Here is a 23,298-nt window from a genome sequence, read left to right as displayed (position 1 = left end):
ATATTCCACAGGATATTTCAAGAACTTAGTATTCCGATTAAGGACCATTGGATAAAAAAAGTATTTTTGTATAAATATGAGGGGAGAGAGTAATTGGGGGGGGGGGCTGACAAAAACTCAGATACACAGGTAGACATATCTTAAGAGAGAAGGAGAGATAATTCATCTCGGGCTCCTGGTCAAGGAGAAAGGAGAAAGGAAGCTTAGATCCTCATTATCCATCATTAGATGCATTATATCAAATGTATGAGGGTCAATCTTATTCAAGAACGGTGACACTTTTTATCTATGTATTCTTCGTTGTCGTTTAATATCATCAAAATCATCATCCTTTTCTTATGCGACAAGATGCAATCATTGTTATAATTAAATTTTATGTTTAGTTATGCCTACTTATTCTTATCTCCTATCTCGTATCTAGGACAAATTATCTTTGGCTAGGATTTGCCTCAAATCTTCTTATTTAATTAGTTCAATAAAAAAGTCCAACATTTTTTGGTCGAACACAGTCTATGATAGATAGAAGCATCCTCCTATCCCGAGGTTATTTCAAATTGCACCTTAAACAAGTAGGTCATCGAATCATTGGGATCAAACATTGACGTCACCATCACCATTAAAATCTGAAATTCGATGAGCATAAGATGACGAACCTGTGATATTGGAGACAATGACGACATCCTTGTGTTGTGCAACTGCTCTTCTCCAACTTGTTGATGCTCATGCTCCTCGTTATTTGGCTTACATGGATAGTTTTCTATTGTTAATTTTTCAATCCTTGTTGTTCATTGCTCCCGTTGAAAATTTTTGGTATTGTGAAACAAGGACTGCCTGTATTTGTCTTTGTTAAAATAACTTTCTCACTTTTCCAGAAATATAAAGATACTCGGACTTTTTTAGTTTTCCTACCCGATGTCCGGTGTCCGATATCCCAGACCGACTATATCCGGATTCGCACCGCATAGGGTCCCTTTCAAGGACTTTTTCCATAACCAAGTCTCAAACCCAATCTAGTTAAAGGGAAGAGCATCCCCCCTTGGTGGTATGCTATGAGAACTTGAACTCAGCCATCTCTTTATTTTAAGAGAGTGCGTGGGGAGGAGCTCTTTTGCAATACACAAGGTAAAATCTCATCCATTTGGGAGACACTAAGGCCTCATTTGTTTTTTTCTGAATGTGAATACACATCTGAATATCAAGATGTGCATTAAGATTAATATATTTGAATCTGAATACACATCTGAATATTAAGATGTATATTAAAAGGTGAATACTAAATGATTAAGACTGTTTTTTTAATATCTGAATATAAAATTTATCTTTATTTGAAAATTAATAAATATAAAATTCAAATAAAATACTAATTAATCAAATACTCTATAAATAAAACATATATATTTTAAAAAATATGGTAGTTAGTGGTGGTGATTGCTAACAGTGATGCTTGTGAATGCAGACTAGAGGCGGTGATTGGTGGTGGTTTTGGTGGTGGTAATTCTGAGTAGTCGCTAGTGGTAATTGGTAGTGATGGCTATTATGATTGAGAATGATGACGGTATGTGGTAATAATTAATAATGGTGAGTGGTGGTTGTAGTTATGGTTGAGATTGAGGAATGTGGTGGTAGTTTATAATGATGGGCAGTGTCGGGTATGGTTGTTGATAGTGATGGGGTGGTTTGTTGTGGTAGTTGAGGTGGATGAGTTTGTGGTTGAGAATGATGGTGGTGGGGGTAATGAGGATTCTGGGGGTAGTTGTCGATAATGGTGGTGGCAATGATTGAGGAGGTGGTAGTGGTGGTGGTGATTGAGTTTAGTGGTAGTGGGTGACATGGTAATAGTTGATAATGGTAGGCAGTTGTGGCAATTAATAATAAATGTGGATGATAGCATATTAATGAAATTAAATCTTTGTTATAGATCTTATTCATACACACCTATAAGGACTTATTAAGTGGTTGTTATTAAGAAACATACTAATTGTACATGAACTAAGCTGCGGGACCTATGTTTAAAGATTAGAAAGCGTTGTCCTTGAAGGAAAAGCTGTTAAGACAGTTAGAGGTGGGCTGTTATAAAAGGCCCACTCTCATGTGTATTTCTTCTTCCTCTTCTTAAGTGAAAATACAGAGCTTCTTCTTTATCTCATTTCCTCTCTATCTCCACTGTAGATCTCTCACTCAGATTCACTTGCATGTTGCATTATTGTGTAAATTCAATCAATTTTATCATGGTATCATGATCGTGATTTCATCGAGATTCAGGCAAAATACAGAAGATCAGAGCTCCGACGAAGCTGAATTTCAGACAGCCATGGCGGGAAATGAAGTTGCATCTCTAGATCACAATCATCCGTTGTTTCTACAATACTCAGATGCTCCAGGACTTGTCCTAATACAGCTCAAACTCACAGGGCCAGATAACTATGCTCTGTGGAGTAGAGCGATGAAATTAGCGCTCCGGGGGAAAAGTAAGCTAGGGTTTGTGGACGGAACTTGTGTGAAGAGTATGTACAGAGGAGATTGGCTGAACAATGGGAAAAATGTAATGCGATTGTGTTGTCATGTATTGGGAGCACTGTATCAAGTGAATTGATATCGAGTATCATCTATGCCTCTAATGCAAGAAAAATGTGGAATGATTTCCAGGAGAGATTTGATCGATCAGATTTGACGAGGATTTATCACCTCTGGACAGCTATCACAACCCTAAGGCAAGGTACTGACTCTGTTACTAGCCATTTTTCAAAAATGAAGGACTTGTAGGATGAATTAGATGTGTTAGTACCACTGTCTTCGTGTGATTGTGAAGTATCTCAACCCTCAGTAGAACACCTAAGATCTCAACGTTTGCTGCAATTTCTTATGGGGCTAAATGAAAGTAATAGCAACATAAGAAATAGTGTGTTAGCTAAGAGGCCTGTTGTGACTGTTAATGAAGCCTATGCCATAGTGACTCAAGAGGAAAGTCAGAGGTCTTTAGGTGTTGTTGATACGTATAGAACCACTCACCATGTGAGCAGGGAAAGGCCGGGACTTTAGAGCAAGAAAGGCTGGAGTCATTTATGAACATTGTGGATATAAAAGATATTTTAAGGAGAATTGCTTCAAAATAATTAGATATTCAGCCGACTTTAAGAGCAAGAGGAGGAATCAACCTGCAGGAGGAAAGGTATATGCTAACAATGTGAATATGAATGCAAATAGTGAGGAAGGGAAACCAATGAATGTGCAGATACAATGAGAAGGACAGTTTTTCACAGAAGAACAATATCAACAGCTGGTGAGGTTGTTGTCCAAACCAACAACTACAGAAAGTTCTAATAATTTTACAGGTATAGTCTCTCTGTTATCTGATGCAAGTATGTGTGATTGGGTAATAGATACAGGGGCAACACATCATGTCATACACTTTAAGAATATTCTAAACAATATTAGAAGAGCAGATGACCAAGGAAAACATGGAGTACAACTTCCTACTAAAAGAAAATCTCAAATAACTCACACAGGAGAGGCCTCCATATAGGCAATAAGGCAGTAAAAAATGACTTATATATGCCAGATTTTAAACTTAACTTGTTGTCAGTATCTAAACTCACAAAGGATCTCTGTTGCTCAGCCACATTCTTCCCTGATTTCTGTATATATTACAAGATCTTTACAGTGACAGAGTGATGTAGATTGGTAGAGAGAATAATGGTTTCTACTTGCTTAAGGAGAACATAGCAGTGGCAGCTGCAGGAGTTTTCCTAAGAAAGGGAGAAGAAACTGAACTTTGGCATTTAAGGTTAGGACATGCTTCAATGAAGGCAATGCAACATATTCCAAAGTTACAGAATATAGTTGATGTGCATATACAAGAGGACTGTCAAATATGTCCACTAGCTAAACAATGTAGGCCAAAATTTTCCTGTTGGTAGTACTAGTTCTACTGGAATTTTTCAACTTCTTCACTTAGATATATGTGGACCTCACAGAGTACCTACATATGATAGAAAGCATTACTTTGTTACTATTGTTGATAACTATAGTAGGTACACTTGGGTGTGTTTGATTCAGTTAAAAATTGAAGTATTAGTTGTAATAAAGAACTTTGTTACAATAATTCAAAATCAGTTTGGTATGATTGTCAAGGTGTTAAGGTCAGATAATGGTACTGAGTTTTTTAATTCTCAATGTAATGAACTGTTGGTTTCCTTAGAAATAATCCATCAAAGTAGTTGCCCATATACCCATCAACAGAATGGTATAGTTGAAAGAAAGCATAGGCATATATTGGAAATGGCAAGAGCACTAAAGTTCCAAAGCTCAGTGCCAATAAGGTTTTGGGGGATTGTGTAAGAACAACTGCCTATCTAATAAACAAATTACCCACAAGAGTATTACAGGGGAAGTGTCCATATGAAGTGTTGCATGGAAAACAAGCAAAAATAGACCATCTAAGAGTATTTGGATGTCTTTGTTTTGCAAGTAATTTACCTAGATGGGATAAATTTGCACCAAGGACAAGGAGATCTATTCTCATTGGCTATTCAGAAACACAAAAAGGGTATAGGTCGTATGATCTAGAAAGCAGAAGAATATTTGTCAACAGAGATGTAATATTCATTTCCTTTCAAGGAAGGAATGCAAATTGAAGAAGAAGACCTCTTCCCAAATACTACACCATCAGTTGTTCCAACTGAACTTATGCCTGACCAACCTGCTCTTCATTCAACTACTGAAGAGCAGCTTCCAAATGAGGGAGTGACAACAGTAGATTCAGAAACCACATCAGCAGTAGCTGATTCTGAACAAGCAGCCTCCATTGAACAAGCAGCAGTGGATGATTCTGAACCAGCTGTGAGTCTAATAGCAGAGACTGATGATGTTGAGGATCAAACAGACACAAGCCAACTACTTGATGATAATTTGCATACCATATAATCCAACAGAGTTTCAAGACCCTCTATTTGGCTAAAAGATTACATTACCATATGCAAATCACAGTCCAAGCCATACTATATCTCCAACTATGTATCTTACAATCATTTATCTAACAATTACTAGGCCTATTTAGGGGTGTTTGCAGCAGAGGTTGAACCTAAATCCTTCAAGGAAGCATGCAGGAACAAGAACTGGATAGCACAATGTCACAGGAAATTAAGGTTCTTGAGGACAATGCTACTTGGGAGATAATTAACTTGCCAGTAAGTAAGAGAGCAATAGGATCTAAATGGGTGTTCAAGATCAAGTACAAAGCAAATGGGGAAATAGAGATATACAAAGATAGATTAGTGGCAAAGGGTTATAGTCAACAAGAAGGTTTCGATTATCATGAAACTTTCTCTCCGGTAGCTAAGATGGTAACTGTGAGGACAGTAATCAGCATGCAACATCAAGAGGTTGGACTTTGTTCCAAATGGATGAGAACAATGCATTTTTGTAAGGAAACATCTATGAGGAAGTCTACATGGACTTACCTCAGGGTTTCCAGAAAAAAGGGGAGAATAAGATGTGCAAACTACTCAAATCTCTATATGGCCTTAAACAGGCCTTAAGGTAATAGAACATTAAACTTACTGAAGCTTTACTGGAATGTGGTTACTCTCAAAGTGCTCAAGATCATTCTCTATTCACTAAGAAAATAGGTCCTCACATTGTTATAATCCTGGTGTATGTGGATGATTTTCTTATAACTGACAGTAATGTAGAACTGATAGAGGAGGCTAAACAGACTCTACACGGCTCGTTTAAGGTGAAAGACCTAGGAGAATTTCGTTATTTCCTTGGCATAGAAGTTCTGAGATCAAATGAAGGGATACTGCTTACTTAGAGAAAGTATGCTTTGCAATTGATCTTAGAAGCTAGACTTGCAGCAACCAAACCAATTTCTACTCCCATTGAACTGAATCAGAAATTGATTACCATCGACTATGACAAGCATGTAGGAGTCAAGGGGGATGCGGAACCGGAAGACATTGGAAGCTATCAAAGACTTATTGGGAAGCTACTCTACATAATCATTACTAGACCAGACCTTAGTTTTGCAGTTCAAGTACTTAGCCAATTTATGCAACAGCCCAAACAATCCCATTGGGATGCAGCATTGCGTGTGGTCAGATATGGGAAATCAGCTTCAGGGCTTGGAATGTTGCTAAGTACTGGTCCTATCAACAACATATCTGCTTATTGTGATTCTGACTGGTTCTCCTGCCCAAATACTAGGAGATCAATCATATGATACATCATCAAATTGGGTGATTCTCTACTTTCCTAGAAGTCAAAGAAACAGCAGACTGTGAGTCGAAGTTCTGCAGAGGCTGAATATAGGAGTCTAGCAGCAGCAGGAGCAGAAATTACATGGTTTCTAAGACTGTTGAAGGAGCTTCAAGTTCATATCCATCAACCAGTTCCTCTGCATTGTGATAGTAAGGCTGCTTTACAAATAGTAGCCAGTCCCATCTTTCATGAAAGAACACATTGAAATAGATTGCCATTTTTTTTGAGAAAAAATCAAGGCTAGACAATTGGCACCACAATTCATTTCTACCAGTCTACAACAGGCTGACCTTATGACCAAGGGTCTAGGATCAGCACATCATCATTTTCTTTTGTCCAAGCTTGGTGTGCTTAATGTATTTCACCCACCAGCTTGATGTAAAGATTAGAAAGCTTTGTTCTTAAAGGAAAAGATGTTAAAGACAATTAGAGGTGGGCTGTTATAAAAGGCCCACCCTCACGTGTATTTCTTCTTCCTCTTCTTAAGTGAAAATACAGAGCTCCTTCTTCATCTCATTTCCTCTCTATCTCTATTGTAGATCTCTCACTCAGATTCACTTGCATGTTGCATTATTGTGTAGATTCAATCAATTTTATCAGTTGTGAAGTAAAAAAAACAAATAAACTTAATAATTAAAGATTCAGACTTTAAAAATAAATGCACTTAATTTCTGAGATCTGGATGATTAAGATTCAGATCTCCATTAAGTGCAAACAAATGAGGTCTAATTGAGGACAACTATTTAAGTTAATTCTCCATAATCGAATATGCCCAAATGAAACCCTCGAGAAACTCGTGCTATTTGTACATCATGGCCTCTTTACAATTTTAAATTTAAGAAAATGACCTTTTTAGATCTATCGAAAAGAAAATTATTAAACTTAATTTTTTCTTGATAGAGTTTCTACTTTTTTTCTCAAGAAGACAATTTATTTTCCTTACTTCACATCTTTAAAAGTAAATAGATAAGATTCTGTTTAAAGATGCGCAAGAAATTTGCATGCTCTATGATCTAATTTTTTTTTTTAATAATAAAATTTAAACAAGAAAAAAGAAAGTGGGAATTAATTGACAAAAAAGAAAAGATAATGGCACTAGACATTTGAAAGAATATGTGCTTTAGTCCATTTACTTTTCTGGTGTTCAGTACCTACATTGAGGCCCGATTAAATCCGAATTCGCGTCAGGAAATCCCATATTAGGGGTAAAGTGCTCCCTAACAAAGACGACTTCATACCCAGAGACTCAAACTCGAGACCTTTGGTTAAGTTACTCAAAATGTATCAAAGCCTAATTAGCTAGAAATTTGGACTCAAACGTCTTTAATTGTACAATTAGATAAAATTATAACTTCTAGTAATATGTATAAAGATTTCTTTGTTTTTATTTGATTGAGAATGTAAATGCCTTGAGAACCTGTATTAGAATGGAAGTGATGAATTTGATTCCTAAATCTAGTAGAAGAGTTAGCAACATCCCATGTATCCTCAAGCAAGTGTTCAGATTTATGAAATTACTCCAAATACTTATTTTAAAAATAACAAAGGACCACACCTTTAAATTTTTCTACAATTATTAATGCTCTTCAATATATAAGTACTATCCAAAAAACAGGTGCTTATATGAAGCACACACTAGTTCCAATCTACATTGAGAATTCATCCATATTGCCATCTTTAAATTATAAAAATCTAAAGTAACTGACACAGCAAGTTCTACGATTAATCAACTGCCTGGGATTCATTACACTTAGTAGAACATGTTGGAACTTACAGTAGTCTATATGTGAAAGCTCCAACTGCAAAATAAACTGAAAATTTCGAATTAAGTTACATTGCTTTCTACTATCTCCTAAGGAAGCATATGAGTATTGGCAGGTGAGATCACAGAGGCCTCATCAATTTTGGAATAGCTTTACAAAAATCAGCTAAGAGATTTTTCCAGGAGGCTGAAGCTCAGTAAAAATACCTGTGAAGGAAAAATAGTAGATATATTAGCAAAAACAAGAATTAGAAAGAACTAGACAATGATGATAAGAGAAATAGAACAATGTTCATTTGGAAGCAACCTGCACGATATGCATCTATTTGTGGCCCTTTTTTAATAAACTACCGATCTTCTTCAACATATTGCCATTCTTCTTCTTGGGTGAGTAATCATTATCCATATCTTCAGACAATGGAGAACGCAGCTTTCCACCAATAGTGTGGTAATCTAAAGAGCCTGTTCTCTCAACATATTTTCCATTATTGCTAGTTGATAGCATAGCTGCAGCTGCTTCAGCAGCTTTTCTCCACTGATCAGATTGTACTTTTAACCTCCTCAACTCAGCTTCCATCTCAGAGTTAGCCGCCTGTGCTGCATCCAACTCCTCAATGACCCGTGCTGCTTTTCTGCTACTTTTATCTGCTTCCTCAGTCAAATACCCCAGCTTCATCAGGGCCTCTCTTTCAGAAGTTTTTGCAGCTTCTGCCAAGGCAAGAACCTCGTCATTCACTTTGGTACTCTCCATTTCCCTCTTCTTCATTTCAGACTTCAGCATCTCATTCTCCTCAGTGGTACTCTGCACCTCCGTCTCTTTATCAAATAAACTTGCCCTTAAATCTGCCAAGATTGACTCTGATTTCTTCAATTCATCTTGTAATTCAGTTTCTCCGTCAGCTGCCGGTATTTCTTCAACCTGTAAATTTAGGCCCTTATTTTCATCTGAAATCTTTTGTAGTTCAGCTTCTTTGTTCATCAGTGTCCCCTTTAACTCTTCCATATCTGCTTTTGCAGCATTTAACTTTGAATTCCATTCAGTATCTCTTTGAATCGATTCAGACTTTGTACACTCCACTATCTCGTAAGCACTTGTTATCTGCAAGGTGCTCTGGATGCATTCCTCCTGATAGCTTCTCTCGGAATCCTCCAATGCAGCTCTTAGTTCATTTACTTCATCTTTAAGATTACTGAGCTCAGTTTTGAGTTCATCAGCTTCCACATTAATTCCACTTTCTGAAGGATCTACCAGGTTCATGCTTTTGTTCACTTGATCAGACTGGAGATTGCTGACAAGTTCCTCCAGTGCAGCCTCTTTAACCTTTGACTGTTCCAACTCCAATGACAAGGATTTGCAAGCCTCCATTGCCTTCAAACTTTCCGAGCATAGAGTGTCGCCTGTCAGCTTTGCAACTTCTAGCTCCAACTGAGCTTTACTCACTTCTTCAAGTACACTAGCTTCAGATTCCTTGCTTTTGTTTAACTGGATTTGTAATTGCTCAAGCAATGAAACGGTTTCGTTCAGTTTTACCCTTAAGCTTTGGGTCTCAGCATGAGCTGATTCAGCATGGTGAGCTTGAGTAGCTTCAGAATCAGCTACTCTAGCGAGCTGCAGTTTAAGCTTCTGGATTTCATTCATGGCAGAAGCCAGAGCGGCAGAGTCCAATTCATGCTGCTTTTGTACAGCCTCAAGTTCAGATTCCCATGCTCGATCCCGATCTTGTGAGATCTTGCGTAGCTCCAGGAGTCGAGCTTCCTCAGAATCTGAGCGCTCAAGCAGCGGCTTCTCAGACTCCTCAAGCTTCTCTGACATGGCCGCAATCTGCTTCTTGAATTCATCAGCCTCTTGTTCAGACTTTTTCTTCAATGACTCTGATGAACTGAGTTGTTCCTTTGCCTTCTTCACCTCCTCTTGGAGTTGAGCAAGCTGGTCTTCCAAATCGGACACTCTGCCGAGACGCTTCTGCTGTGTATTACAAAAGAACAATGAGCATCTTAGTAACACTAGAGGACTTTTAAGTAGGAATATAGCTACTAAAACAGCAATAGTATAAGCAAGAGAAAGTTTGTGAATTCTCAACTTCTAAAGTTGCATAAATAGAGTAAGTTTGCATCAAACAGTGCAACTGCCTTGAACCAGCAAGTCAGACAGGCGACAGCAGTTAAAGGGAAAAACAAGATAGCAGGAGCACTGTGTTTAATGAATGCACGACAATTATTTCCACCATAACAGAATGAAAAAACTGACCAAAGAAAGAAACAGTAGCAGAGGGTTCTGCGGATTTTAATAAGCATAAAGGGTATATTCTAACTGCCAATTAAAAGAATGAGATAAACAGCAACAATTAAAAGCTTAATAAAGGAATATTTTTATTTGCACAAGTTTGATATACCACAGATATTGTGCAAGGAAAGTCAAGCTTAATGTATTACTCAAGTACCTCTACTGCTGGACTTCGTGGTGACTGGCGGCGACCAACAACTTTGGGACTCTTGTCTTTTGGTGTCCTGCTTGCTGGATTTAGAGATGAAACAGAATCAACATCTGGCCCTGAAGTTCCGAGCTTTCGAGCTGTCTTTGGTGTAGCTGGAGATTTCCTTTGTGGCACCTCAATAGAGACGGTCCTTCAGACAAAAAACATGTGAGAAGGCGAACAACAAGTGCAGACAAGACATGAACTATCAGCAGACGTAGAGAATGATTTCACAACTGCCATGCAGATTAACTTTACAGAACTGAGGTAAAGTATTTCTATTGTATTGTATTATAAGTAGATGTTTAAATAATAGATTTTCAAAGATCGATAACATATCAAATATCTGCAGCTGCAACATGAAAAGACAAAATGGAACTCTGAATTATTGTTCTACCATTCTTCCCCTCAGGGTCACCTTAAAGAGTAGAGGCATATATTGAAAGATGGGAAACTGTTGCATTCTTTTAATTGAATCAGTGATGAGTTTATATACAGAGAAAGTCTAACTAACTAACAGGGCCGGCTCTAACTACATAGGGGGTAAGGCAAGTGCCTTAGGCCCCCAATTTTTAGGAATAATTTTATAGGTTTTTTTAAAAACAATAATATATGTATATAATACTTTTATACTTTTTATATAAAAAGAAAGAAAAACTTTAAATATATTAATAAATTAAAACTTAAAATAATAGAAAATATAGTTGTCACTTTAATTTAATTGGACAACTTTACTTTTTATTCTTCCAAGTAATTGACCATACCCAACCCCAACGTTTCAATTCTTCTCTATACAATCCATATCATTCTTGTTCTTTCTTTCATTATAGAGACGTCTTCTTCCTTTCTTTGACTAATATCTTCTTAATTCTTTCTACTAGATTCAGTCAATAACTGGATATTTTGGAATTGGAATCAACGACTCAAAGTCTTCAAATTTCTTGATTTAGTTAGTTATCGGGTAATATTATTCTAACTTTCTAGTATTATTTTTATTTGTTATTTATTATTTTATTAATTCTAATTTGTACATATTGTTTAATTTTTTTTAGAATATAAATATGTCAACAAGAAAATATGCATCTGGTTATTCAAAAATCCAAAAGAAAAGAAAAGTTGAAAATTTAATAAAATCTCAGAAAGGAGCTCTTAGACAAATTTTTGACTAACAATAAAAAAACTATATCGCAAAATATAGGAGAATGTTATGTAGATGAACAAGTCACTAACTTAGTTGAGTCAGATGATAACAAAATCCAAATTGAAGAAGAAGAGGTTTATGAGAAATCTGACGAAAATTCTCAAGAATATCAAGAACTAATAAATGAATTAAAAAATAACATTCATAAAAATATATATAATCCTAGTCAATGGACTAATATTGATACAAAGTTGAGAGATTTATTAGTAGAAAAGGAACCAACAAGAATTACTGATATAGATTTTCCAAAGGATAAATTCTTGAGGCACTTTTCTACTACACATTATTTTCAAAAATTAGCAAATGGGGAAAAACATGAAAGAAGATGGTTGGTTTATTCCAAAGATTTTGATAGAGTATTTTGTTTTTGTTGCAAGCTATTTAATACAAATTTTAGTGCTAGTATTAGTAAACTAGCTAGTGAAGGTAGTAGAGATTGGAAAAATATTAGTACTAAGCTTAAAACTCATGAAACAACGAACGGACATATTATTAATATGAGTTAATGGATTGACTTAGAAATGAGATTGTGCAAAATAAAACAATTGATAAAGATATGCAAGACCAAATTAATAGAGATAGAGAGCACTAGCGAAATGTATTGTCAAGAATTATTGCCGTCATAAAAACTCTTGGTAAAAATAATTTGGCATTTAGGGGAAAAAAAGAAAAGATTTATCAAGAAAACAACGGAAATTTTTTAAGTCTTATTGAAATGATTGTAGAATTTGATCCTATCATGCAAGAACATATTCGGCGAATTAAATATGATGAAATTCAAAATCATTACCTCGGACATAATATTCAAAATGAATTGATAAATTTATTGGCAAGTGAAATTAAGAATAATATTATTGGAAAGATTAAAGAAACAAAGTATTTCTCAATCATACTTGATTGCACCCCAGATATAAGCCATCAAGAACAAATGTCTTTTATATTACGAAGTGTGGATATTTCATCAACTCCAATAAAAATTACTAAATATTTTTTAGAGTTTTTAAAAGTGGATGATACAAGTGGAAAAGGTATTTTTGAAGTTATTCTAGATGAAATAAAAAATATTGGACTTGATATTGATAATATAAAAGGACAAGGATATGATAACGGATCCAATATGAAGGGAAAACACCAAGGAGTGCAAAAAAGACTTCTCGATATAAATCCTAGATCTTTTTATACACCATGTGGATGTAACAATCTAAGTTTGGTACTTTGCGACATGGCTAACTCTTGTACGAAGGCAATATCATTTTTTGGAGTAGTACAACGTATATATTCATTGTTTTCTTCTTCCACTAAGCGGTGGAAAATTTTAAAAGATAGTGTACCCAGTCTAACTCTTAAATCATTATCACAAACACGTTGAGAAAGTCGTATTGAAAGTATTAAAGCAATAAGATTCCAGTCTCCGCAAATAAGAGATGCTTTAATAAAATTAGTAGAAGTTAGTGAGGATCCAAAAACAAAAAGTGAAGCAAGTTGTCCAGCAACTTATGAGCTTGAAAATTTTAAATTTTTATTGGGCATGACTATTTGGTATGATGTATTATTTGTTGTTAATTTAGTTAGCAAAAGTTTACAATCAAAAGATATGCTTATTGATGTTGCCATATATCAACTAAGAGGTCTAATTTCTTTTTTTGAAAAATATAGAGAAGAAGGATTTACAAATGCCATGATTTCAGCTAAGGAAATTGCATTTGAGATGAATATAGAACCTGAATTTCGTAATAAACGTGTAATACATAGAAAGAAACAGTTTGGTGAGAATGTTGATAATGAAATCACAAAGTCTCCTGAAGAATCTTTTAGAGTTGATTACTTCTTATATATAGTAGATCAAGCCATTTTTTCACTTCAAAATAGATTTGAACAGTTTGAAGTATATGAAAGTATCTTTGGTTTCCTATTTAATGGTAAAAATTTGAGATCATTAGATGATGAGAAATTGAAGAAATATTGTCTTAACCTTGAAGGTTCCTTAAAACACAACAATCACTCAGATATTGATGGTTTAGACTTATTTTCCAAGTTAAAAGTGTTAAGAGAAATACTAGAAGTAGAAGATAATACTCTAATCGATATACTCAATCAAATAAAAAGACTTGATTCTTTTCCAAATGCTTATATTGCTTATAGAATAATGTTAATAGTTGCTTCAGCAGAAAGAAGTTTTTCAAAATTAAAATTGATAAAATCTTATCTAAGATCAACAATGTCTCAAGAAAGATTAAATGGCTTGGCTATATCATAAAATCTTATCTAAGATCAAAATTAAAAGGAATTACTAGAAAAAATCGATTATAACAAAATTATTAACAACTTTGCATCTCAAAAAGCTAGAAGAATAGATTTTAAATAAAAATATATAATATAACATTTCTATAAATATCTAGGCCACATATTAAACTTTCGCTTTACGCCCCATTTACACTTGAGCCGCCCCAGCTAACTAACCAAAGAAATAGGCTACGTATTGGAAATTTAAATACAGCTATAACAAACAAATAAGATACAACAACTGGATAACGACATAACGTAGAAGCTGGACAGTTCAGGAAATGAAAGAAAGGAATCTAATCTTCTCTAATATACTTCACTTTTCTTTTTCCGGAGATAGCAAAGCTGATCTTCTTGAACACCCAATAGCATGTTAATTTTCGTAGCACAGTTCAGTTATGAACATCTCAAAAATATATTTTACAACTATATTAGCTTCTTCAGACTGTAGTATTTTTAATTTACTGTTGCAGAGCAGTATAACACTCAAAGGACCAATGGCTCAAGACAGTCATCATCTGCTGTTTTGGAAGTCAATTTGGCTATGTAAGAATGAAATAAAAGGGACTAAAACTAAGAATTCGTGGTAGATAAATTATTAAGATAGATACTCTTGAATTGATCTAACAACATAACCAATAACCACTTTATTTTCACATTCTTCTTTTGAGTTACTCGCGAAGGAAGATCAAGAAAAGCAGAGTGAATGAATTAGAAATACCTTCCTTTTGGTGTCTGCATATTGGTATCCTCTCAGCGGTAGATGTAGAGAAGACAAACTAAATTTGCTTTCTTCAAAGACTCACCTGACCCACAATAAAGGATACATTTCAGAGGATTCATTGCCGAAGAAAGAAATGTTATTGTATGTAAATAGATAATGGTTCATCGAGGAATCTGAAAACTTTAACACTCAAAATGGATATAACACCAAACAAACAACACTATCCCTTCAACAAAACACCTTATAAACTACCTCCACTCCCACCAACAAGCTTACAATAGGAGGAAGAAATTTGCAATCCAAGAGAAAAAAATACTATCATTATGTAAGCCATTTATCAACTTTCTTAACTTCTACTTCAACTTTTACTCCAGTGCTTACACTGTTTAGCAATAACATTTTTGGAACAATATTGTGCATAAGAAGAAATGACATTTGAAACCATATTTTAGCAAACATTTCAAAAGTGTCCATTCAACACAGTTATCACTAGTGACTTTTAAGAACATAAACAGATAATGCTTCCCAAAAAGAAGGAAAAACTGAAAGTCCATCAAGTTGCAAGGAGACAACAAATGCAGCACCAAAGCAAATTAAATATATAAAAAACAAAATAAATTTGGGGTGTGTTTGGTGTGACCAAAGTCATTTTCCATGGAAAATAATTTCCTGAAAAATGTTCTCCGATGTTTTCTTGGCGTTTGTACATGTATTATCAAAAATTAATAATAATATCAGCAAATCGGGGTTTTTGATTAAACTATTGACTACTAGAGATTAATAAATAATTTTCATTTTAGCTGAGGCAAACTAAGATAGTAGTTGTTAGGAAAATAACTTCCTCATGTAAGTGAGGAAAGTCATTTTCCTCCTTTTGATGGGAAAATGTTTTGCTTTCATCATATCAACATTTCCTAGAAAGCTTTTTCCTTCCTACCACACACTTCTTTAAAGCTCCTGGATAGTAGTAATATTTTTCTCTCATTCATGTTTATGTTAAGTGATATAGACCTAAAAAATTAGAAACTCTTCATTGCCCTTTCTAAGTAGACCAAAAAAGAAGAAGAGGAAATCAGTTTCATCTGCTGCAAAACACAAAGCCTCCAAATCTAGAGCTCTAAAGCTACATATGTCAATCTACATTGTAAAACAAACACAACGTTTCCTCAAAGACTGAAACTTTATCAGAAAAGAAACCAACCCATATGAGAAATCAGTGGTCTCAGCAACTACAAAGTTCATATAAGGAGAGGGAAGACCGAACAAAAAACAAACCTTATTTGACACTTCTGAGATAAATGAACAGGTTTAAACTTACCAAGAAGATCTCAACCAAGTGAAAATCCAGCTTTCTTGTGAAAAAAATGAAAAAGAAAATGTGGCTCAAGGACCAAGAAAATGAAGCAGAAGAAAGAACCCTAAGAAGAGTGGGGGTGAAGAGCTTGAGGGGTTGTGTTCGTACACACACACACACACACAAAAGTTAGCAGGAGAGTGGTAGGCTAGCTTCAGCTAAGCTCTCTAACGCAGTTTCCCAAGTCACTGCTCACTACTGTCTTCTTTCACTTCTATGTTTGTTTGTAGTATTTGTCAGTGTATGGATAACTTAACTAGAAAAAGAAGAATAATTAATGGAAGATAATAAAAGTGCTGATATGGGAAAAATTAATGCCCACGCTCGGGGAACAAGCGCTTGACCATGTCTTCCTTTTGCTAGCTTTTGGCCTTATATTTCTAAATATGTTTTGAAAAATCTGATTTGGATAAAATTTAGTTTGAAAATAAAAATGTGTTTGAACATCAATTTTCAAAATATATTTCTCAAATTTATTTTGGAAAACATAAAACATAATTTATACCCATAAGTTCTAAAAATTATCACAAATATCCAACAATACCATTATCAATAACATTAATTATATTATCACAAACCATACTCCTTAACATAAATAAATTTGGTACAAAATTATCATTTTTATAATGAACTATATGATTCACCATCAAATGACCTAGAAGACGAAGCAATATTGTTACAAAATAATAAATGGTGGGTTCTTTTATAAAATATAAAAGTTTGGAGCAATTTTTGAAAAATGTAATAATGATATTTTAGCCCAAAACCAGCTATTGAGCTGGTTTTTGAATTTGAGATTTAGGATTTTGCCAAAATATAACCAAAATCTATGACCAAATATGTGTTTGCCAAATAAAATCCAAATTTATTTTGGCAAAATATATGGCCAAACGGGTCCTTAATTTTATTGGACTCCGGCTGAGGAAATTTACTCCCATTTCTTATGCTCCATTTTTATCACTTAGTCGTAATTAAGTGTTTAATATTTTCTTAATTTATAATTCTTATGATTACATTACTTTTTATTGTATATGCTGAATAAGCATAAATATTTTACATGAGGCCAATCTCTTCAAATTTTTATTTATTTACTGAATTATTCTCGTATACGTTACAACTACAGCATTTGTAAATACATAATCTAGCATTATAATTTTATTTTTTATAGTACATATTATGTAGTAGAAAGGTTTACCTTTTTTAAACCGAGAGTCTGTTGAAAACAGCCTCTCTATTTCGTCAGGTAAAGGGTAAGGTCTGCGTACACACTACTCTCCCTAGACCCAACTTATGACATTGTAATTGGTATGTTGTTGTTGTATTATGTAGTGGAAAAGATCTAAAAATTGCTCTTGTACAAGTCATTTCAGTGTTGTGTATACTCCTATCTAATCTGGCATCACCTAGTAAAATTACCCGTCCTCGTATATTTGTATGATTGGAGTATGTTTCTTTGCACAAATTTTATCAATTAATTATGGTTAAGTAATGTATATTTGGAACTTGACTCATTACTTAACCAGGATAAATCAACATGATTTGGTAGATGTACCAAGGTCTAAGTAAGTTTAGGTTTATTAATTTTTTTTTAATGTTTATTAGTTTTTGACATTTGTATCAATCAGAAATTTTTAAGTGCAGATGCATCCTAATCCATATCTTGTTAACTTATGTCTCCTTTTTTTTTTTTATTTAAATTTTAATTAGCAATTATTTATATTTTTTTTCTCCTTTTTTGTCACTGCTTAAAGCTTTGGATTGTTGTAGACAGAGGATATAAAGAACTGATGAGGGCTAATTGTAAGTCATCCTACTGCTGATAGTAGCACTAGCACATATTGTTTCTATGTCATGTTTCCATTTTCAATTTGTCATCCGTTTTCATTCTGATGGTTCACATGATATCCAATTCATATGTAATAATTTCCAATGCAGTTTTCTTTTCGAATTACGTCAAAAGGGCAGCCCGGTGCACTAAGCTCATCCTATGCGCGGGGTCCGAGGAAGGGTCAGACCACAAGGGTTTATTGTACGCAACCTTATCCTGTATTTCTGCAAGAGGCTGTTTCAATGGCTCGAACCTGTGACCTCCTGGTCACATGGCAGCAACTTTACCAATTAAACCAAGGTTCCCCTTCACTTATTTTAATAATCGTGATGTCAGGACCAGTTGTGCACAACTAATTCAACATGACACCTGCTACCTCCGAATCATGTTATTTTCTTTTCTAATCGAGCTTCTACTTTAATTAATATTTGCTTTCTGGAATGGCAAACTGGCTTTCAGAACTGCAGATACTTGTTCTGGCCAGGTTCGAATTGAAGTTCTGTTGGAAAGCATAGAGAACTTATTATGATTAACATTCAGATTTAAGGCCATCTTTGCAAACATCTCCAGAATTCTTGAAGGCAAATACCAATTGATTTAAGGACAGAAAAACAACAATGTCCATTGACTAAATAAAGAAACAGTCTCTCTTTTCACTATATTGTGTACATACTAAAGATGGAATCATATAATCACAATGAAAAAAAACGTTTCTCTAAAATAAATTCACAACTATCACAATCTGAAATCATCAACACTCGTGGGAGGAAAAAAAAATTAAAAAGCATGTATCAATTTTTTTTTTTTTTTGATAAATTAAAAAGCAAGTACGCGCAGGCATACACATAAAGTAACGACTTCATATTGATTTTATGCAGAAGTTGAAGTTGCACGAATCGATCAAATAATGCCTTGTTTCAAATCCTTATATCTTCTCTGCATTTAACTGGTATTGCAGGGCCGAGGGACAGCTTTAATACTTGTGACAAGATGAGTCAGTTGACAACTCCATTCGCGTAAACGCCAGCAATAGAAGTATTTGTGCTTGTGGAGATACTCTCGATCTTTGGTGGGCCTGAATGCCGCCTTGTAATGGCTGGTGAAGCTGAGTAAGAGAGTCGCTTCTTCACAGAACCTGCTGATCCCTTTTCTGGTGTTGTACCGTTTTCCATGCCCAATGGGCTTTGCAACCGCGTTCTTGCTTTTGCTGACTGAGTGGAAGCCATATAACTTGGCACCGAGGAGGAACTTGCCAAGCTCTCCTCATCATCTCTTACGGATGACCCTGCAATGCTGTGCCTCCTGTTCCGTTCTGATTGAACACTAAACACGCTTCGTGAGTCATCATCTTGGTTTATTGCACTGACTCTTGCACTCGCTGGTTTTAGTTTTCTAGCTGTTGGAGAAGCGCCTGGCTTGGAATGGGTAGTAGGGCCTGGCTTGGAAGGGGTAGTAGGGGACTGGCGGCTTGAACGACGGTTTGGCTTTTGGCTGGATGGAGAAGAAGGGAGTTCAGAATTCAGCTGATGCCGGGCAAATGCCTTGGTAATTTCTCCTCCAGCAATGCTCACACTGGCACTTCTAACAGACATGTGATCACTTTTAAGTTCTTTCTCCGACATGCTTTGGGTTTCCGTTGGCCTAGCACCCATCCATCGCTCTAACCAACTCCAACCCCATTGAGGATTGGTTGGATCCATAAACAACAAATTGGTAGATTTTGACGACTTCTTCCAGGTTTGCTGTCATGTCAACAGTATAATCAATGATCAGTAATGTCATCAATAGTTCACCAGAAAAGTCAACAACAACAACAACGACCCAGTGAAATCCCACTAATGGGGTCTGGGGATGGTAGTGTGTACGCAGACCTTACCCCTACCCCGAAGGGGTAGAGAGGCTGTTTCCGAAAGACCCTCGGCACAAGAGGACAAAAAGAAGACAAAAAGACAAAAGAGGACAATATCAGTATCATCACGGAAATCATAAAAAAAATAGGAACAACATGAAATCCAGAAGAAAGATGCAAAGCAAAAGCGATAACTAGTAAATAAGTCTTGGCACTGAAAAGCGAAATAATAAGGCACGACATTGCCACTAACTATCTAGACAAAAACCCTACCAGACTATTTTAACAACGGTACGAAGTAAGTCAAGACTCAACTACCTCCTAACCTACAACCCTAATCCTCGACTTCCACATCTTCCTATTAAGTGCCATGTCCTCGGAAATCTGAAGCCTCGCCATGTCCTGCCTGATTACCTCTCCCCGATACTTCTTAGGCCACCCTCTACCTCTTCTCGTGCCCTCCACAACCAGCCGCTCATACTTCCTTACTGAAGCATCTGGGCTTCTCCTCTGTACATGCCCGAAATGCATGTAAAGATATTCATTTAAAGAAATGCACTGTGTATTGGCTAATACGAGAAAACAAAAATAGATGAAACCAAGATATCAGCAATAATATCATCATTAAAATTTGAGGTTTTTCTTTTGGTAAGCATCATTGTTAATATTTGACTGTACAAATGTGAGGCAAAAATATGATTCCTAGAAACATCACCTTGGAATATTGGTACAAGGTTACATACATCTAACCCACAGTGGACTGCCCTATTTCAGAATGTTAATTGTCCTATATAAAAGAATGATTAGTGGAGTACCTGGTGGGAATATGAATAGGCTAGTGCTCTTTCTCGTCTCGTTGCAGCTTCATATTTGCTGAGCAAACTTGCTTCAATTTGCTCCTTTGATTGTAGACTATCATCCCATTCCTCCCCTTTCTATCAAAACAGCACATGGTAAGTGTAATAAGACAAGAGGCATTTAAAAACTATACATTCCCGCAAGGATATGAATGCACAGTATACAAACAACGAGAAACCCCCCCCCCCCCCCCACACACACACACACAAAATTCCCAAAGAAAAAAGTGTAAAAAGAAAAGAGGATCAACTTGGCTGATAGCACAAAATAATATATTTAATATCCTGAGCCGTTAAATACACAAAAAGGCATCGATAAATTACACCCTAAGATGAGTTGCTTCTGGTGATATCTCCAAAATCGAAAATATACAGTGTGCAATGATAGGATGGTCAAATGTATACACCAAATTCCATCTTGCAGAAAGTTTTGACGTCAGCGCCCCCATAAATTCGGTATTTAGCATGTACCAAGGAACTTCGCTAAAATACTGAATACCAATTGTATGGCGTCACGTTTATTTTGAAAACAGATTCATCTCAGATATGTCATAAAGAAAGGTGGAATTAAAAAAGAATACTGACCCTCAAACTCTCAAGTTCTTTCGCATGTTTCTGCATAAGCTGTCTCTGGAGAGTTCGGTTCTCCTCCAGCAGCCTGCTCCGTCTAGAACTAATCTGAGACTGGGCGCGTGATAGAGTCTGCATACATTTCAAAGTATTTGCAGTTTGCTGTTTGACAGTAGGTCCATCAACTAGTGTTTTGAGTCTCACAAGTCCTCTTAAAGCCCTCAATGCCCTTCTGGCCTGCAAATGAGAAATCCCCACGGTAAGTTATATCTCAGTACCAGATCATTTATTACATGTTCTCACAAGTACAGCAATATAGCTTTCTCAGAGGTAGAGTTAGAATTTTGAGTTTATGGGTTCTGAATTTCAGAAAGGGCAGTTTATTGGGATCTGGATAAATTATTTAAATATATTAAATTAGTTTTGAAGAAAAATACAAGGTTTGGGCCAAAGCTACTGGGTTCTACGGAACCATGCAAGCTTGTGGCTCCGCCCCTGGCCTTCTATTGCATTTTTTTTAAACTGAGAGAATCAAGTTTATCATAAAATATCTGAAAGAAACTTTCCCGGAAATGGAAAAATCACTTGAATGCATAGGAGTACAGATGCATACCAGATATCCTCGAAATGCAGTCTGAATCCTGATTGCTGCTATTTCCTCCTTGGATTCGCCAGAAAACTGATTAACTGTAGTTAACTGAACAACCTCCGCAGCAGCCTGGGCAGCTGCAACAGCTGCTTCAGCTGCTGCTGCCGTGGCAACTGCAACAGAATAAACATGTTTAGTCTGCTCTTGTTCCACTTCAGCCAGCTTGACCTCTTCTGCTGGAGGAACAGGATGAGGAGGAGAAACAGTAGTAACAACCAAAGTTGAAGAATCTGGTACTGGATGCTTTTTCCCGAACCATTTCTTCTTCGATTTACTTGCTTTCTGAAATTGAGATCAAGAAATGTCAGGCACCTTTGATAAAAAGAAAAAATCCTTATATCATGCTAGAAAAGTAACGCATATTGTTACTTCAAGATAACCTTCTCTGCCTTTTCCTTAGGATCCGGACTCAGAGCCTTCTTTACTGAAGAAAACCAGCTTCCTTTCTTCCCCATCTTCTGCACAAATTACCCCATTTAGAAGACAATACATACTACATTAGGGATGATTCAACTTTTTTTTTTTTAGAAATTCAGTAAACTAAGTAATATTACAAAAGTAGAAATATCCAACTTAATATTATGAGGTATTGTATGGAAGATCAAAATTTTACACTAATGTACATGTAATTTATAGAAGCTAAGATTACCTCAAGATACAAGTTACAACAACAACAGAGTCCCACAAGTGGGGTCCAGGGATGGTGGCGTGTGTGCGGTATATGGAAGATCAAAATTTTACCCTAAAGAGTCCCTCGGCCACCTCAAGATACAAGTTGAAAAATGAAACAGTAACTGAAAGATTTATGGATAATACTTAAATGTATAACCAACATACCAAGTTAGCTGAGCCCACATAATCTAAATCTAATTTCTCAACCAGAGATAAGAGCAAGCAAGATTCTTGATACATAATACTAGGCTGACAAGAGAATCTCATCAATGCATAATTTGGTTCTCCTTTTCAATACTTTTTGAATAGTTCTATAAGCTTCAAAAACCAAAAATACAAACTTTCTAGGATTTAAGATAATGCAACCTATACCCCAACAAAAGTTTCTGAAAAGGGAAGGAATTTAACTATGACATTTCAATTAGTAGCTTCCCTTTCCTAAAGAGTTAAATTTCACAGAAAAATATCAACATTACACTATCCATATACCAAAACAGCAAAGAACTTGAAGAAAACAAAAGGAAAGAAAAATCAAACAGGTAGCTAAAATTTTCTTGATTTGATAAAAGGGAAACATATGAATAATACCTTGCAAAATTAGAGCTCCAGAGATCTCAGAAAGCTTCAATTTTGTTCAAAGACTGTAGCTTTTTCTATATCAAGAATCACAATGTGGCTTCTCCTCTGTAAAAGAAACAAAAAGATAAGAAAAAAATTGGACCCCTCTAATATTTAGCGACCCTTTTTCATTTGTAGTGACTAATGAGAGAGAGAAAATAGATCTTGTTGGGTTTAAGAACAATTCCAACTATTGAAT

The 23,298-nt window shown here is 35.6% G+C and overlaps 3 protein-coding genes and 1 long non-coding RNA gene across 6 annotated transcripts; 2 read left to right on the top strand and 2 right to left on the bottom strand.

The window, feature by feature from the left end:
• Window positions 1-5,099: 5,099 nt before the first annotated feature.
• LOC138883729 (uncharacterized mitochondrial protein AtMg00810-like) lies at window positions 5,100-6,220 on the top strand. Its single transcript, XM_070164436.1, has 2 exons — window positions 5,100-5,342; window positions 5,813-6,220. Exons 1-2 carry the CDS (start codon window positions 5,100-5,102, stop codon window positions 6,218-6,220), a joined length of 651 nt encoding a protein of 216 aa, XP_070020537.1.
• Window positions 6,221-7,956: 1,736 nt separating this feature from the next.
• Window positions 7,957-16,412, bottom strand: LOC104230868 (interactor of constitutive active ROPs 2, chloroplastic-like). 2 transcript variants are annotated; one of them, XM_009783764.2, is made up of 5 exons: window positions 16,021-16,412; window positions 14,700-14,784; window positions 10,462-10,645; window positions 8,328-9,983; window positions 7,957-8,227 (listed from the first exon to the last, which is right to left on the bottom strand). In XM_009783764.2, exons 2-4 carry the CDS (start codon window positions 14,717-14,719, stop codon window positions 8,343-8,345), a joined length of 1,845 nt encoding a protein of 614 aa, XP_009782066.1. In that variant the 5' UTR covers window positions 14,720-14,784; window positions 16,021-16,412; the 3' UTR covers window positions 7,957-8,227; window positions 8,328-8,342. The 2 variants fall into 2 exon arrangements, with proteins under 2 accessions (XP_009782066.1, XP_009782065.1); XM_009783763.2 differs by having other exon boundaries at window positions 8,328-9,986; window positions 16,021-16,411.
• A 169-nt stretch (window positions 16,413-16,581) lies between these two features.
• LOC104230867 (uncharacterized) lies at window positions 16,582-18,309 on the top strand. The gene is made up of 2 exons (XR_711961.1): window positions 16,582-17,856; window positions 17,992-18,309. It is a non-coding gene; the product is annotated as an uncharacterized lncRNA (long non-coding RNA).
• Window positions 18,310-18,508: 199 nt separating this feature from the next.
• On the bottom strand, window positions 18,509-23,298 carry LOC104230865 (protein IQ-DOMAIN 3-like). Of its 2 annotated transcripts, none has more exons than XM_009783761.2 (6): window positions 23,070-23,298; window positions 22,190-22,267; window positions 21,774-22,091; window positions 21,176-21,397; window positions 20,549-20,668; window positions 18,509-19,626 (listed from the first exon to the last, which is right to left on the bottom strand). In XM_009783761.2, the coding sequence occupies exons 2-6, from the start codon at window positions 22,262-22,264 to the stop codon at window positions 18,880-18,882; spliced, it is 1,482 nt and encodes a 493-aa protein (XP_009782063.1). In that variant the 5' UTR covers window positions 22,265-22,267; window positions 23,070-23,298; the 3' UTR covers window positions 18,509-18,879. The 2 variants fall into 2 exon arrangements, with proteins under 2 accessions (XP_009782063.1, XP_009782064.1); XM_009783762.2 differs by having other exon boundaries at window positions 22,190-22,264; window positions 23,070-23,204.

Source organism: Nicotiana sylvestris, chromosome 12, assembly GCF_000393655.2.
Source record: "Nicotiana sylvestris chromosome 12, ASM39365v2, whole genome shotgun sequence".
NCBI lineage: Eukaryota > Viridiplantae > Streptophyta > Magnoliopsida > Solanales > Solanaceae > Nicotiana > Nicotiana sylvestris.
Note: the sequence above shows the minus strand (reverse complement) of the source record. Positions and strands in the feature narration are given on the sequence as shown.